This window comes from Colobus angolensis, unplaced genomic scaffold, assembly GCF_000951035.1.
Source record: "Colobus angolensis palliatus isolate OR3802 unplaced genomic scaffold, Cang.pa_1.0 Scaffold54, whole genome shotgun sequence".
Lineage (NCBI taxonomy): Eukaryota > Metazoa > Chordata > Mammalia > Primates > Cercopithecidae > Colobus > Colobus angolensis.
In genome coordinates, this window is record NW_012118932.1 from 201,595 (window position 1) to 220,066 (window position 18,472).

Here is an 18,472-nt window from a genome sequence, read left to right on the forward strand (position 1 = left end):
AGAGGAGGAGGAGGAGGAGGAAGAAGAGGAGGAGGAGGAGGAGGAAGAAGAGGAGGAGGAGGAGGAGGAAGAAGAGGAGGAGGAGGAAGAGGAGGAGGAAGAAGAGGAGGAAGAAGAGGGAGAGGAAGAGGAGGAAGACAAAGAGGAGGAAGAGGAGGAAGACAAAGAGGAGGAAGAGGAGGAAGACAAAGAGGAGGAAGAGGAGGAAGACAAAGAGGAGGAAGAGGAGGAGGAGAAGGAAGAGGAGGAGGAGGAAGAGGAAGAGGAGGAGGAGGAAGAGGAGGAAGTAAAAGAGGAAGAAGAAAAAGAAATGAGGATTTGGTGAAATGAATTAATTCTGCATTTTTAAAAGCCAAGATTTTATTTTATTTTATTTTATTGAGATGGAGTTTTGCTCTTATTGCCCAGGCTGGAGCGCAGCGGCATGATCTTGGCAAACCGCAACCTCTGCCCCTCAGGTTCAAGTGATTCTCCTGCCTCAGCCTCCCAAGTAGCTGGGATTACAGGCGTGTACCACCATGCCCAGCTAATTTTTTTGTATTTTTAGTACAGATGGAGTTTCTCCATGTTAGTCAGGCTGTTCTAGAACTCCCAACCTCAGGTGATTCACCTGCCTCGGCCTCCCAAAATGCTGGGATTACAGGCATGAGCCACCACGACCGGCTTTTTTTTTTTTTTTTTTTTGAGATGGAGTTTCGCTCTCGTTGCCCAGGCTAGAGTGCAATGGAGCAATCTCGGCTCACCACAACCTCCGCCTCCCAGGTTCAAGTGATTCTCCTGCCTCAGCCTCCCAAGCAGCTGGGATTACAGGCATGTGCCACCACGCCCGGCTAATTTTGTATTTTTAGTAGAGACAGGGTTTCTCCATGTTGATCAGGCTGGTCTCAAACTCCCGATCTCAGGTGATCCACCTGCCTCCACCTCCCGAAGTGCTGGGATTATAGGCATGAGCCACCACGCCCGGTCTAGTCATGTTTATATAAAGACAGTCCATTATTTAACAAGCTCTTCCTAAGACTATGAAAAATGATCATCCTAAGACAGAAAATGTTACTGGGAAATATATGAGAAAGAAAAAGCAACATTTTATTTTCTAATAGTATTTCTCCATAATAGTTTCTAAAGTACTTTTTTCTCTGGAGAATAAAATTTAATATTTTTAAAAAGTAATATAGTTTCCTAATTTCAGTTAGGAAAGAAGATGTTTAAGAGATGATAGATATATTTTCTACACTAGTATTTGAGTCCAAGACATTTTCAATTCATTGACCGAAAGAACTGTAAAAAGAAGGAAGAACTAGCTGAACAGTTACAAAGCTTACCTAAAGAAAGGGAAATGTAGTTAAGCTCATTTACAAAGAAATGTTGGTTGACCGGGTTAAAGATGTGGAAGACTTGGCAGGGGAGTACAATTAAGAAAAGCTACAGGGCGCGACGGGTCACGCCTGTAATCCCAATATTCTGGGAGCTGAGGTGGGCAGATCACGTGGTCAAGAGATCAAGACCGTCCTGGCCAACATGGTGAAACCCCATCTCTACTAAAAATAAAAAAATTAGCTAGGCATGGTGGCAGGCACCTGTAGTCCCAGCTACTTGGGAGGAGAATCACTTGAATACGGAGGCGGAGGTTGCAGTGAGCCGAGATGGCGCCACTGCATTCCAGCCTGGGAGACAGAGCAAAACTCTGTCTCAAAATAAACAAACAAACAAATAAATAAATAAAAAGCTAGAATAACATTAACAGTTTTTTAGGCCTTGATATCTAATTGCCTTGAAATATAATCTAAATATATTATAACTTTATGATACAACTAAGGCACATTTCTGGATATAATGACCCTAAAACTAACACAAACATACACATCTGCTCCCATGCTTTCCCCACCATTGGTTTCAATATTTTCAGAGCTCTTATATCGCTACTTAGAGTTGGGTCAGATACATTAATGACGACAAATAATTTTAACTGCTAAAAATAAATAAATAAACCAAGGCCATTTATTGAGAAAATTCTTAAGACTCACCTGGAGACAATTTTCTGGTAACAATTCCTTACTTTGATATCACAGGTTGAGAACTAAGATTTAAACTGTGAGCTGCGCTCATAAGGCAGTGTGTTCACATCTTAAGTGAAAAAGCCATGTTTGTCAGGGTTATAGATGCAAGTAAACTAAGTTCTGGGTGAGCTGCGCTCGTGAGTAAGGCAGTGTGTTCACATCTTAAGTGAAAAAGACATGTTCATCGGGTTTATAGATGCAAGTAAACTAAGTTCTAGGTGTTGAGAAAAAATGGAAATTTAAATAAGAAATTTAATTCAAACAAGAGTAACAGAAACTAATAAAAGGAATGAACAGGTAAATGAGGCAAAAGCCAGATATCTTTATAAGGAACTAAAAGAATATGTTTATTTTCAAGGGCTATGAATAAGTAGAAAGTTGGTTAAACAAAGACATGTTCAAGGACCAATAGACATGGAGGAAAACATATTTTCAAAAATTTAAAAAACACTTATTTATAGGACACAGACTGGAAATTTAAATGTATTAAGGAATAGAAGGAGAAAGTTAATAGGCGACTTTATTAGATGAGAAAGAAGAGCTGAAACAAGCAACGAACAACACTGAAGGGCAGCGAACATTCTCTCCCTTCAGTCTGAAACAGCAACAGGCCAGGTGCAGTGACTCACACCTGTAATCCCATCACTTTGGGAGGCAGAGGTGGGTGGATTATCTGAGGTCAGGAGTTTGAAACCAGCCTGGCCAACATGGTAAAACCCCATCTCTACTAAAAACACAAAAATTAGCCAGGCATGGTGGTGTGTGCCTGTAATCCCAGCTACGCAGGAGGCTGAGGCGAGAGAATCACGTGAAACTGGGAGGTGGAGGTTGCAGTCAGCCGAGATCTCAACAATGCACTCCAGCCTGAGTGACAGAGCAAGACTGCATCTCAAAGGAAAAAAAAAAAACAGCAACAGATAATACACAACTGGATATGATGAAAACAAAGCCAGAATAGAGGAGACCTGTAAAAATGGTTTCTGAAATGTGTTTTTATTAAAGCTGTAAATCTAAGTGACTTGCATTCTAGGATACCAAAATAATTAGCATAAATCACTGTGAGGCCATTAACTACATTTGGGAACTCCTAGAAAACTGGAGAGCAAAAAAAAAGGTTAAGAAATAATCTCTCAGGGGGGAGGGGGGAGGGATTGCATTGGGGAGTTATACCTGATATAAATGATGAATTGATGGGTGCTGACGAGTTGATGGGTGCAGCACACCAACATGGCACAAGTATACATATGTAACAAACCTGCACGTTATGCACATGTACCCTAGAACTTAAAGTATAATAATAAAAAAAAATAAAAAATAAAAATAAAAATAAAAAAAATAAAAAAGAAAAAAGAAATAATCTCTCACTAGAGAATTTAGGCAATGGAAAGAAAAAAACCCCAGAAACTGATACAAACTCAACTTTTACTTATGAAATAAATTCATAAGTATAGTGTATAACTGCTGTGAAAGTAATACAGAAACTAAAAAATAAAGAATCTTTTAAAATAATCATTTGACAATACAGCAGGTCTGATAGAAAAAAAGACTTATCTAAAGTCTAATAAAGTTTTCTATTTAATCTCACATGACAGTCACCGTAGAAAAGACAATGTGGTCTGTCTGGATCACATGGCTTTTGGCACAGTCAAAACACTTCTCAGTGTTGACTCTGAAGAAGCCACATGCCTGAAGGTACTCACGGAGTATAACAAATTAACTTCTCTCCCATACAACTAGAATGGTGCTAGTTATGTACCTTCCTTGAGATAATTTTGAAAAAAAGTTTCTGAAATAATTTTCTGTGTTGTTCCAATAACGATCCCAGTTGAGAAAGGCTAGCAAAGGATTAACATGGAAGAGAATTACAAAGTTTTTTCAGGAGGCATCCAGGTATGTAGTGTATGTTCAATAATAACCAGAGAAGGTTTGTTAGATTTACAGTTGTTATAAAGTTGAGGTTATTAGCCGGGCTTGGTGGCGGGCGCCTATAATCCCAGCTACTCTGGAGGTCGAGGCAGGACAATCGCTTTAAACCCAGGAGACAGAGGTTGTAGTGAGCCGAGATCATGCCATTGCACTCTGACCAGGGCAACAGGAGCAAAACTCCGTCTCAAAAAAAAAAAAAAAGCTGGGGTCAGCATTTAAAAAAACACGATGCAGACTACACTGAGCGTTCCCAGAGGCTGGGAAGGGTAGCGGGAGGGTGGCAGGAGGAAATGGGGATAGTTAATGGGTCCAAAAAAAATAAAAAGAATAAGATCCAGCATTTGATAGTACAAAATGGTCATCAGTCAATAATTGTACATTTAAAAATAAAGGAGTATAATTGGATTGTTTGTAACACAAAGGATAAATGCTTGAGGTGATGGACAGCCCGTTTACCTGATGTAATTATTACGCATTGTATACCTATATCAAAATACCTCGTGAACCCCATAAATATACACACTTGCTTTTACCCACAAAAATTAAAAACTAAAAAAAAAAAAAAAAAAAAGGGCATGATACAAGAATTCGGTTTTAATGTTTTTAGAGACACGGTCTCGCACTGTCCCAGGCTGGGGTGCAGTGGTGTGATACAAGAATTCGGTTGTTTTTTTTTTTTTTTTTGTGACGGAGTCTCGCTTGTCGCCCAGACTGGAGTGCAGTGGCGCAATCTCGGCTCACTGCAAGCTCTGCCTCCCGGGTTCACGCCATTCTCCCGCCTCAGCCTCCAAGTAGCTGGGATTACAGGCGCCCGCCACCACGCCCGGCTAATTTTTGTATCTTTTCAGTAGAGATGGGGTTTCACCGTGTTCGCCAGGATGGTCTCGATCTCCTGACCTCGTGATCCGCCCGCCTCGGCCTCCCAAAGTGCTGGGATTACAGGCTTGCACCACCGCGCCCAGCCAAGAATTCGGTTTTAATGTTTTAGAGACACGGTCTCGCACTGTCCCAGGCTGGGGTGCAGTGGTGTGATCGCAGCTACTGCAGCCTTGAATTCCTGGCACAATTGTAATCCCCCCTCTCAGGCTCCCAGCTCTGGGTTTACAGGTGTGAGCCGGTGTGCCTGGCTCAATGCAACAAATAAAAGTACTCTGGTACATCAGACAAGTAAAAATATTCAAACACCAAAATTAAATATAGAGGAAAAAATAAAGAATACAACATGAGGAAAAGAACTGTCACTGAGAAGCTGGAGGAGGCTGGGTGCCGTGGCTGACACCTAGTACTTCGGGAGGCTGAGGCAGGATGACCTCTTCAGCCCAGGAGTTGAGACCAGCTTGGGCAATACGGTGAGACCTTGTCTCTACAAAAACTGAAAACATTAGCCCGGCATGGTGGTGCACATCTGTATTCCCAGCTACGCAGGAGGCTAGGGTGGGAGGATCCAGCCTGGGAGACACAGCAAGACCCTGTCTCAACACATAATAGAGGTATAATTAAAACATTTGAGAATTACAGTGGATACTGGGCAAAATGAAGACCAAAAATTTAAAACTCACCCTAAATGAGCAAGCTCTAATGAGGGATGTATTTCTAGTTGTGGACCATGAAGCCGGAATGGAAGGCAGAGAACTTGTGAAAACTCACTAAAGATTAACAGGCTGGGAAAGGCACGTAAAACGATCTGAGTTTATTTAGGAAGAAGCTAAGGATGGCATCGTAATTGTTTTTAAATTCTTACATTAAAAAAATTGTATTTTATGTAAAAAAAAAAAAAAAAAGATTCTCACACTAAAAAATGCTAAATAACAAGAAAATCTCCACCCTGGAAAGAAACAAGGTACAAACCATGGCAGGACAGTTGTAGGTCAGACAAAGGACTTCTTGGCAGTGAGAACTGGTCATCATTTTGTACATATCCAATGATAACAAATAAGGAATCACCACTCCTAGAGGCCTTCAAAAAATAAACTACTACAGGTTCTTAATTTTTAGAGTTTAAATTTTTCCAGAAGGTGGAATGTGTCATCTCTTATGACATTATTGTTGAAAACAGCAGGCGGTTGCAATGTTTTTCTTATAGGGCCGGACTCTACATGTTTTAGGCTTGTAGGTATATGATCTTGGTCACAATTATTCCACCTCAGCTGTTTACTGTGCAAGCAGCCATAGGCAATGCATAAACAAAAGGGATCGGTTATATAAAAATAAAGCTTTATTTAAAAAAACGAGTGGCCTAGGGGCCATAATTGGCTAGCCCCTATGGTAGAGGGTTTTGGTAGTGATAGTGTTTTTGGACTCAAATTATTTTGCATGCACATTAGACGACAGAGTTAATTCGATATTATATGCTAACCAAAGTGAAATAATAACTCACAACAAAAAACCTTTGATAAAAAAATCAGAATGACACATCAAACAGAATCTGAATACAAAGAATTAATATGAGCTCTGTGACTGTCTCTAGCATCATAAAACTTCCAAACAATTTCAAGGGAAATAAACGTTAAACTCAGTTTCATAAACAGGTATATTTATATGATCCTGTATTTCAGATTGTTAGATCAATTCACTGAAAAATTCAAGGCCTTATATTTACCCCCTCCCCAAACTTCCTGGTGAATTACAGTAACAAGAGATACCTTAAGAGGCGTGAAGGCAGAAGAATGAGGCAGGGGAGCAGCACGGCCCACTTGATTCAAACCTGACAGCGACTGCATTTCAAATGAGAAAGAGAAGAAACAGAAGGCAGCACTGATATTAGCAACTGTCAGGCAGGCAGATCTGACTAGTGAAATGGGAAAAGGACAGGTCACTGACAATCTTTCCAATGGTTTACTAAGCTATTGACAGGCCAGAAAGAGAATACTTGGGGGACAACAACCCATCAACACAGTTTTCCCACTTGTGTGATTCAGGATAGTCTCAATACCTCATACCACATTAATCAAGAAATGGGAGGCATGATTTATTAAAAATGATTTTATGCAGAAATGAAACAGAACACCAACAATTTTAGCATAGTAGCCTTGAAACAAATGAGTCCTGTTCCTGTGATGGGGGACTTTAACCAAGCAGAACTGGTATCAATAAAAACAATATTTTGTCAACATTAATCCAAATTAGATACATTACAATGAGGATGTGAGGATTCTGCATCAACCTGAAGGAGGAACCGGCATTTCATCTCTGCCTCTGTGAAACTCCCACCGACTGTAAGAGGGGAAGGTGGAATTTCCCATTTCTTCGAAAATTTATCTTTCACCAACCAACATACAGCTGGGTTAGATGTACTGGAGATATAGTTAGATTGTATATATATAAATATTGTCAATTAAAAAGAAAAAATTTTAAAGTATTTATTATATAGAATTTTGATTACAGGTAAGAAATGCTCAAAACATGACAATTTTTCTCCTTTGCCACACGGAGAGTGGAAATCAGAGAAGATAATACTGTCACAAAGGGCACTGGGTAAGGTTTTCCCTACTAAAACAACAAAATGCCAAGAGCTTAAAAATAGTGAAGTCTTTCTAAGTAATTTTTAAAAATTTAAACTAGGACAACAAATTTCTAAACCATGAGACAAATGAACAAGAAAACAAATGGGTGTTTAGGAAAAGGTATGTATATGGTCAATAAAATAAATACGACTGTATTTTTAATGAGAATTAACATATTTTTATTTGACAAAAGAAGCATGTAACACACAATGTATTATATGTATCACAAAATCTATCTTAAGGCAGCAAATAATGAAGATAAAAACATACCACAGAACACAACTGTGACAATGGTAACACACTGTGTTTGCTTCTGGGGTTTAGATTGCCTGGGCCTACTTTTTAATCAGAGGTACTGGAACGACTGCCAATGTCAAACATAAAAAGGAAAACTAGGAGTGGATGAAGAAGAGGTAAAATAAGCCTCATGAGACCTGATACAGACGAAAGCAACAGGAGCTTGAGGGGTAGCCCGAAGAGAATGTCAGTGTAACTGATATTAGCTGTTATAAATCTTTATTTCAAATCGTATGCTTCAAGGTCTTTAGATCAAATTCAGCATTTACCTTACGATATCATTCATCAGACCTTTTCATCATGAAACAATTTAATAACCAGCAGATGCATAGAATTTATGTGTTCATTCAGGAAATATTTACTGACCACCTAATATATCCCAGGAACAGTGGTAGGGATGGAGTAAATTAAGTATATTAAGACAAAATAAAATATCCTTGTGCTCATGAAGCTTATAGTCTAGTAGCCCAATAGAAAAGAGATAATAAAAGAATAAACAAGCTGGGCACGGTGGCTCATGCGCGTAATCTCAGCACTTTGGGAGGCTGGGGCAGGAGGACTGCTTGAGCCCTGGAGTTAGAGACCAGCCTGAGCAACACAGTGAGACCCTGACTCTACAAAAAATTAAAAAATTAGCCACGTGTGGCACGAGCACCTGTAGTCCCAGCTACTCAGGAGGCTGATGCTTCAAGGAACCATGTTCATGCCACTGCACTCCAGCCTGGGCAACAGAGGGAGACTCTGTCACAAAATAATTAAATAAATAAATAAAAATAAAAAAATAAAGCAAAATTAAATTAAAAATAAAATAAAAATAAAAAATAATCAACACCCAAATAAAAGTACCATGATTTAAAAAAAAACTGCTGTGACAACAGTAACACACCACGTATACTTCCTGGGCCTCCTTTTCATCAAATGTACTGGAGCTCCTGTCAGTTTATTTAACTGTCCAGCTGTGGGCTGACGTAAGGGCAGTGGGCTGCAGAAAAGCCATGTGAAAGATGGGACACTCAAACAAATACCTGAGAGATGAGCAGGAATTAATCAAGGGGTATATGCAGGGAGGAAAAGGCATTCTATGTAAAAGAAACAGCATTTGCAAAGGTCTGAGATGGGAAAGGGCTTATGATATTTGAAGAGTTGGGAAAAATGCTGGTATAGCAAGAGCCCAGAGAGGAGACTGGAGATGGAGGCAGTCGACAGAGCACGAAGGAGCTTCGAGGCCACATTTAGACTCCACTCTAAGCAATAGGAAGCCTTCTGAAGCATAGTTTTGATAATATGAGGTTTTATTGAAAATATGACTCTTTTTGCACAGTGTTGGTTGGACATTATTTGGCATACAAAGAAATGTGAGATGTGCTTTTAAAGGTCATGAAACTTAGAAGAAATTCCTTGCTTTTAAAGGCCATCTAATTTAGAGGATCCGATATGAATACTGGTAGCTAAAACATAAGGGAATGTGTTTTGACAAATGGCTGAAGGGAATTTCAAGTTACACACTAAAGGGATTTTGCTGTTGCTGTTTTTCTAAATTCCACTATTTCCTTAACAAAAAAGTCTTGGCACTCAGACTTACACCACGTATTACATGTGTTATTAGCCCTTCAGTTTCCTCAACGGTTTCCAGCTACAGCACGGTGTTGAATGCGGGTCCTCCCATCAGCCAGACAGATGTGGATTCCCAGCCTTGCACTTACAATCTATGCGACCTTGGACAAGCCACATTCTGGGCCTCAGAAATCATCTGTAAAAACGTGCTAAATTTAACTTTCACTCTTAAGGTTGCTGTGAGGAACAAATGAGATAATTTTGGTAAGTGTTTGGATCATCAGAGGCTCTCAGTATTTGTCTAATTTTTAACTTGTTCTTCGCTTCTTAGGCCAATCCACTTACACTAAAACTCTAGAGTCTGATGACTGTATTCACCTGTAAGACTGCCCGGTTAAAAGGTGTTTTATCCACCTCAAAGGAAATGAAGATTGCAGAATACACAGAAATGTGAACAGACTATGGAAGTATGTGTAACAGGAATGTCATGCTGAAGCATGCAGCTCATGCAGTAGTATGCACCCTGGCAGCAGTTACTAGCACGAGACAGAACTGCTATAGATACTAGACTTCTGAATCGCACTACTATGAAAAAAGTAACATAAAACATGATGGCGAAAGAAATTCTATAAACGGTTAGAATTCTCTCGCAAGGCTAATAAAAGTAAGGCTTTAAATAAACTTTCCATCTTATACTCATTTTCAGCTGATGAAACACGCAATAAAAGTAAACCAGTGTTAAACATGATCAGTAGTTAATGTTTCCTTGAGTTTAAAAAGTGAACATGAAGGAATAATCTTGAGATGTAAGTATTTAAAACCAAAGTGAAGGATTTTCGGTAGCTGAAAATACGTAATAAAATAGGATGTCAAATACAGTTGTGCAATCAGTGTCATGGGCCACCTTAACATACAGGTGACCCACGAGCCAAATTAATGATTAATAAAGTAAGTGCTCCTGGAATTAGACACATTGAAAACGTGACTATTACGTGATGCCTCTGTCCCCAGCACACGCACAAAGCCAACATGGTTCTCAACGCAAATGCTGACTCTGGGTGGCACTGACGAAGACATGAGCCGCAGGACTCTGACTCTAAAACACTGGGTCAATCACAAATAGTCATGTGGGAAAAGGGTTTAGTTCTTTATAAAGCATTTAGTAATGATGCTCATCATGTTTTATGGTATTTAGATATAGTTTCTGAATAAAAAGTACAAGAGCTATCCTTTAATCTCTAAACACAGAAACGTAAAACTCCATTTTGTGCGAAACTCTTACCACTAACAAGGCACTATCATCAGTGTGCTGAGACCTTCTGGATGGGAAGGGGCACTGGAGAGGTGAGAAAAATGAAGCAATGTCAAAAACAAACTACGCACACGTATGACGTATTTCACGAATACACACACAAGGAAAGAGACATATTAAGACATACTTTTGAAGATGTTGACATAGAGGACCACATTCACAATCATCTGGAATTCGTGCATTATAATAGTCAGTAAGCTGGTTCTGAGTACTGATTTTCTCCCAGAGTTTAGACAACTTCGAATATGATCTTACTGCCTAAAACCTTCCAAAGCAAGGAGGGAGCAGAAAGCTGGAGAGAGATGTAACAATAACATAAAGAACCTGCAGTCATTTAGTGAGCCAGTGACAGACCAGTAGCCCAGGGGTCATAATTTCTAGTCTAAGTATCTCTTCATTTTCTTTCTCAAGCAAAATGAAAAGTACGATTACAATTTTTAGAACTGTTTATGTTATTTTCCTGTGGAGCTTTAGTTTTCTCGAGAATGAATTACTTGAAAACAATCATCAAGAAGGAAATATTGAGTAAAAAAGAAAACATATATTAAATTTATCAAACTTTGGTTGTCAAAAATGTGTTAGAATTATTACCAGGTGAAGAAAACACAAGTGAACAGGCCTGAGTCAATCTTTCAGGTATTATACAAATATATAATGTTCTAACATAAAAAAAAACTAGAAGTAGTTCTATGTCTGATAAAATTTTTAAAAAAACCTCTATAACGGACAACTGAAAACATTTCAAACAATACACTTTCCCTTACCAGAAACACTTGTGCTTTAAAAAACTTCTATAATGGACAACTGAAAGCATTTCAAACAATACACTTTCCCTTATCAGAAACTCTTGTGCTTTAAAAAACCTCTATAATGGACAACTGAAAGCATTTCAAACAATACACTTTCCCTTACCAGAAACTCTTGTGCTTTAAAAAACCTCTATAATGGACAACTGAAAGCATTTCAAACAATACACTTTCCCTTACCAGAAACTCTTGTGCTTTAAAAACACTGAAAATTGTTGCTTGTAAAGTCCCAGGTGTTAGGTTTTCAAATAACTTATTTTATGAAAAGCAAAGGCAAAATTCACATGAAACAAAGCTTTTATGCATTTTTCAAGGAGGTAATGATCATAAATTGAAAAAACTGGGTCAGGTGCAGTGGCTCACGCCTGAAATTCCAGCACTTTGGGAGGCCACGGCGGGCAGATTACAAGGTCAGGAGTTCGAGACCAGCCTGACCAACACGGTGAAACCCCGTCTCTACTGAAAATACAAAAATTAGCCGGGCACGATGGTGGGCGCCTGTAATCTCAGCTACTCGGAGGCTGAGGCAGGAGAATCACTTGAACCCGGGAGGTGGAAGTTGCAGTGAGCCAATATCGCACCACTGCACTCCAGCCTGGGTGATAGCATGAGACTCTGTCTCAAAAAAAAAAAAAAAAAAGGAACAAAAAAAAAAAGAAAGAAAAAACTGGAAGGCTTTTAAAGGGAAAATGGTTAATGAGAAAGCCAACTACAATAAAAACATTTGGTAAAAGCTTCATTTTAACAGATCAAAATAGGTGTGTAGATTTTTCAAAGGTTAAGTGATTTATTTTCTGTTAATCTGTAACAAAAATGTACTATTTGATATTATAAAATAAGTGTTATCATTGATAACACTGAATCTGAAATACTATGTAAGTCTTTTTTTGTTTTAGTAGCCGCTCCATTTACCTGTACCAGGTAAAGCTCCTAGGACTCTACACACCACACTTCAAAAACGGAGGAGGGGGATGGCGTTTCTGGTGGCGGGTCAGGCAGGGAAATATAATCGCTAGATGGATGTGTATAGCTGAAAAAAGCCTTGATCTATAGATTCTAACAAACTCCTTGGCTTGTATCATCTCCCTCATAAGGAGAATTTTGTGAGAGGGAAAAAGAAAAGTGGCAATATTCAAAAAAGCACTGAAAAGATGATAATTACATGTAAACATTTCATTTGCATTGCAAAAATAATCAATTTCAAAGAAAAGGTGATTACATCAACTTACCTCACCATCTAGGAGGGGGTGCTGTTTTTGTGGACTTTGTGATGCTTTTTGCTATATAACCCCAAAAAAGGAAGCTGGTTAGAGTCTGGAACACGGAAAACAATAAATTCTATTTACTAAAATAACCACTCACATTAATTTTTTTACCTCTTGTATACAGCATTTTTCTAGATTTACTAGTTAGAACAGTTTAGTTACAAATTTTTAAAACTATACATATACCTACAGAAACACGTTTACAATCAGAATACTGACCTTCTCTCAGTGAACTTATTCTCTCCCTCTAATGGCTTCAGTATCACTCGAATGGTAATAACTTTAGCTAGAAGCAAATCTCAGGTTTGTGTTTTCAACTGCCTGTGGAAACTCTTTACTTGGAAACCCCACTCCACCTCATATCTGACATATTCAAAAACAAACTCACAATGTCCCATACTAACTGGCTATTTTCTCCAATGTGTGATATCTAATCATCTAATAATAACATGATAGCATTGCTGTAGTCCCCGCTTTACAACGTGCTCTACCGTATGTCACTGTGTACACAGTATTTCAGTGATTCTTCTACTGTGTGAGATAAAATATCATCATCATATTCATTTAGAGATGAGAAAATCAAGAAGAGAGGCTATGCGGCACGTGCAAGGTCTCCAAGTTCATAAGTAGCATAGCTGAGGTTTGCGCCTGTCTTCCAACTGCAGAGCCTGCGTTCTTTCCACAGTGCGAGACCCTCATCTGAAACCATTCTTTTAGCCTCCAAACCTTGCTTTGGGAGCTTTTCTTTCACCCTCTTCAGTGATTTATTCATCATCTCTCTTGCAGGTAATTCAGCAAATCCATTTTATTATAGTAATAGGGGATATAGCATCTACCATACTAGTATTAAGCATTAAGTATATCTATAATAATTCTGAAATAGTTAATATTTCATAGTTAAATATCACACACAGTAGGAAGCTAAAGGCATAAAATGGCTCAGTAACTTTCTAAAAGTCAAGCACACAGCAAGTGGCAAAGCTGGATTCAAATTCAGAAATTTCTGAACTTAGGCTCTTGTCTCTGTGCAATACTGCCGACCCTTAGGACCCTCAGAAGCCATCTGGTTTTTATGCCTTATTTTACACCCTAGTCTAACTATTGCCATTTCTCTCTTCTTTATTTTCCTCTTTCTAGTCTCTTTCTTCCTAACCGATTCTAACACGAGCACATTCATTTTTCAGAAGTCTCTCTCGTCATGTTTTTTTCCTGCTTTGAAACTCAGCATTCTCTTTTACTTAACAGATCAAGATCCAACACTAATCTGACATTTAATCAAGACTCTCTACAAGTTGACTATCTCTTGCTAGCTGTGTGACTTCTATAGAAGGCAAACTGAATGAGTTAATTTATGCAAAGCACATAGAACAGCATTTAGGATTCAGTGTTAACCATCATTACCGAGAGGCAGCATGGACTGTGCTCACGAAATAGGCTTTGGAGCCAACCTGCCTTGTTCTAATAATAGGATTTTAACCCTGCCACTTACTGAGTATTTAATCTTAGTAAACTGCTATTCTCTCTGAGTGTGTTTCCGTGTTCATAAAAAGAAAAAAATGGTACCTAAAGAGATTGCTGGAGAATTAAATGAGTAAATATATATAATGTACTTAAAATAGTGCCTGGTACATAATAAGCATTCAGTAAGTTTTAAGTATTATCATCATCTCAATAATTCGTTGTTCCCGTCAGTCTTCAATACAAACTCTCTAGGCCAGCTGGTATTTCCTGCAAGCACCGTTATTTTAAATCTACAAATCATACAAGGTCATCCCCAGTTCCCATCCCGTTTAGATTTCCTCAGCCTAGATTGAACCCCCCTTCACACCACCATCCAGTCTATTCTTCCTGGCTATTTCCTACATACTCATTCTTCAGGGTCCTGTATCATCTCTTTTTGAGGTCAATTCTGATGATACTTGTTCTCTAAGTCTTCTATTGTCTTGAATATAAAACAAGCACTTTTATTACAAGCTGTCTTATTTTCTGTTTATTTCTGTGATACGGTCTAAGCTGTGCCTGGTGGGCAAGGCTTGTATTTTATGCATCTTTATATTCCTTGTACAACCAGCATTCCATAAAGGTCTTTCAAGTCGAATGGACGAACAAAGTTAGGCTTTCAGAAGTCTAGGTTTGCCTCCTGATTATGAAAAGGAATTTACTATAAATGACTACATTGCTTAATTTTCCTACACCTGCAGCTTCCTCATCTATGAAACCTGAACACCTCCAAATGACCTATGAAGAATAAACCAATGAAGTATTTTCATTAGTTTCAAAAGAACTATATAAAAAAGTTTTTATGTTGTAACAAATCAAGTAGGGACTTAAGGGAAAGAGAAATGGTTGGACAAATTAGGAGAAACAGTATCTGGGTATTAGATGACTTGCACAAAAAGACAGTGACAGAGATAAAGGAGGCCAGGAGAACACGGCCATCAGCACATTAACGTTCTTACGAGGGGTGAAAAGGCACGAAAAGAAACATCTCAGGGCAGACGGAAGGTTCTGAGGGAGGGATTAAGAGAGGTACCTTTGTGAACTTCTGGTTGCAGGAATATTAATTTTAGTATTTTTGCTATTGGTCAAAAGATTTACCCACTTTTTTTTTTGAGATGGAGTCTCACTCTGCCGACCAGGCTGGATAGAGTGCAGTGGTGGTGATCTCAGCTCAGCTCACTGCAACCTCCGCCTCCTGGGCTCAGACAATTCTCCCACTTCGGCCTCCTGGTTAGCTGGGATTACAGGCATGCACCACCACGCCCAGCTAAATTTTTTTATTTCACTTGAGACAGGATTTTGCCACATTGGCCAGGCTGATCTCAAACTCCTGACCTCAGGTGATCCACCCACCTTGGTCTCCCAAATGCTGGGACTACAGGCGTGAGCCACCATACGTGGCCAGATTTGCCTACATCTTGATAGAAAATAACAGACAAGGGAACTTGTTGGATGAAGAGGAATCAGGTAAGAAAGAGTTAAACATCATCACCAAGGGTCTGATACATTCAGAAAAAAATAATTTATCAGGTAAAACAGACATATGCATGGTACTTAAAGAAGATGGTCTCTAAAGTATGAAATATAGGAAAGTCTTTAGAGGACAAGAATAATTCATTTAATCATTCAACAAATAGGTATTGACGATTACTATGAGCTAAAACCTGCTAAGGTCTAGGGATACAGTAGTAAGTAAAACAGACATGGTTCTTATCTTCATGGAGTTTACAGATAAATGAGAGACAGATATTAAGTCAACAAAATTACAAATAATTATTTAATTATGAACAAAAAAATGATTTCAGAACAAAAAGATAAGTAATACAGGTAAAAGAAAATGTTATTGTTTCAGACACTACTATAGAGGCTGCAAAATATTAAGAAATATTAACAGGGTTGTTAACTGAATGTGTGTGGAGAACAGAAAGGAACAAATCAAAGTTCCTGCAAAGGATTAAGCCTGTGAGGCTAGCAAACTTTTGTTATTTACTAAAGCAAGGAAGCTGGAGAGAGGTCTGAGTAACAATTCACATTTGGAGGGCCTTAACTTTTGTTATTTACTAAAGCAGGGAAGCTGGAGAGAGGTCTGAGTAACAGTTCACATTTGGAGGGCCTTAACTTTTGTTATTTACTAAAGCAGGGAAGCTGGAGAGAGGTCTGAGTAACAGTTCACATTTGGAGGGCCTTAACTTGTTATTTGCTAAAGCACTATCAGTTTCATGTGACTGATCTTTACTATGACACCAGAAATTGAGGAAACGGCTGCTGGATAGTAAAGTGACATGTCCAATGATGGACTGCTAAGTAAGAGGAAGAAATTACTGTTAATAAGATAATCACTTCCATCGTCCTTATGCAGATAGACACAAGTAAAAGAGGCACTCTATTTAGTCAAGATTCCTTATAGAGAGAAAAATGGTTGACATTTTAATTGACACAAAAAAAGCAACAGGCTTGGCCAAACAAATACGCACTTCACCTCTCAGCAGCTTGAACAGTGTCATTCAAAGGACTCACTTTGACAAAGTCCAGGACAGCATCTCTCTGGATCTGCTTGGTCCTTATTTTCTCCTCTTCATACTGCAGGGCAGCGAGCTGAGCCTCTCTCCGAGTGCGCTCTACTAACTGCTCCCTTCTCCGATGAAGTTCCAGGTCTGTATGTGACAGCTGGAACCAAAGCGTTATTGTGCATATCAAAGTAAAAACAAGGATCACTTTACCAACATTCCCTATCAATTCAGGGAACTACTGTTGACCCATGCAACTTTTGCTTTGAAGTCACCTAGCATTTCTTTACATGTGTTTACTGCCAATCTTTTCCCATCTTTGCACCGTTCTTATATACATTAGGTTGGTACAAAAGTAATTGCGGTTTCTGCCATTGAAAGTGATGGGAGAAACTGCAATTACTTTTGCACCAACCTAATACTAGAAAGCTATCACGAAGGTAAAGATTTTCTATCTAGTGTCCAAAAACACTGTTAGCAAGTATCACGTACATATGTTATATTAATTGAGACAGCTAGTAATGCTTAAATATATCTGGCAATTAATGGCAATTTAAGTATTATAAAAGAAAAAAATCATCTTAGTTTAAAAAGCAAAACTAAATAAACATAACTACTAAAAATTACCTGATTGTGACTTGCTGATAGTGACAAGAGAGAAGATGGCTCAACTGGAACCCTGATCCAAAAAAGAAAACAGAAAAAAACTCTTCAATAAAAAGACAAACAGATGTATAAAAAACAAATGAAATTTTTATTGTAAATGTAGCTTTCTATTAATCAGCAGCAAACCGCCTAGTCAGCATTGAAGGAGTAGCTGCATTTTGTAAACCTACGCCCAAGTCATTAAGTGAAACCAGAGGAACATATGCCACCTCCGACTCACGTTTCATGTGGTATCACTATGTCAGCCAATAACAACAGTTAACTGAGATAACTTTTCAAACAGTATCATTTCTTTATAACATGAATAACTATTATCTTCGTTACCATCATGATTAAAACAAGATACAGGTAAACTGAGATCCTTTCACACAGAGCCATTTTATCAACAGAAATCTAGAATACCACAGAACCTGGTAACTATATTTATAAAGCACACCTGCTCTTATTTTCAATTGATGAAGTAATTTTAACACAGAAATAAAGATTCTGGTTTATTTTTAAGAAAACTACGAAACCCTTTCTTAATGCTTAAAAAAACAACAAAAAAGTACTACTTCCTCACTGTTATCAGTGTTAATTCTTGTAGTTTACTATTTATCCTTTTCCTGAAACAGATTTCATTGTTCAAGTCTCTGTAACTCATCTTTGTGTCTGAAACTAAAACTGGCAAAAGTAGTGACTGTCTGACATTTAGGACCTGGCCTCTGAAACTATGATGATGATTAGCCTCTCAGGCTGATCTAAAGGCACTGAAATCAGTGTGCTATTAGGGGAACAAAAACAAAATCCTGCCATCATTGCTCACTGCAGTCTTGACCTCCTGGGCTCAAGCCATCATGCCCAGCTATTTTTTAAAACATTTTTCTGTAGCAATGCCGGTCTTACTGTGTTGCCCAGACTGGTCTCAAACTCCTGCCCCTCAAGCCATCCTCCCACCTCAGCCTCCTAAAGTATTTGGATTACAGGTGTGTGAGCCACTGCGGCCAGTCTTTTTTTTTTTTTTTTTGTCTTTTTTTGAGACAGGTCTCACTCTGTTGCCCAAGCTGGAGTGCATTGGTATGATCGTGGCTCACTGCAGA

General features: G+C 38.6%; 1 protein-coding gene across 6 annotated transcripts in view; it reads right to left on the reverse strand.

The window, feature by feature from the left end:
- LRCH3 (leucine-rich repeats and calponin homology (CH) domain containing 3) overlaps nt 1-18,472 on the reverse strand; it is a 96,418-nt gene that overhangs the window by 15,401 nt on the left and 62,545 nt on the right. For 5 of the 6 annotated variants that reach the window (XM_011961152.1, XM_011961151.1, XM_011961150.1 and 2 more), the window contains 5 exons: nt 17,355-17,406; nt 16,738-16,887; nt 12,685-12,735; nt 10,620-10,673; nt 6,626-6,697 (listed from right to left, as the gene is read on the reverse strand). In XM_011961152.1, coding sequence (XP_011816542.1) covers nt 6,626-6,697; nt 10,620-10,673; nt 12,685-12,735; nt 16,738-16,887; nt 17,355-17,406 — 379 coding nt within the window. The remainder of the gene's footprint in view (nt 1-6,625; nt 6,698-10,619; nt 10,674-12,684; nt 12,736-16,737; nt 16,888-17,354; nt 17,407-18,472) is intronic. The other variant, XM_011961153.1, reaches the window with a different exon arrangement.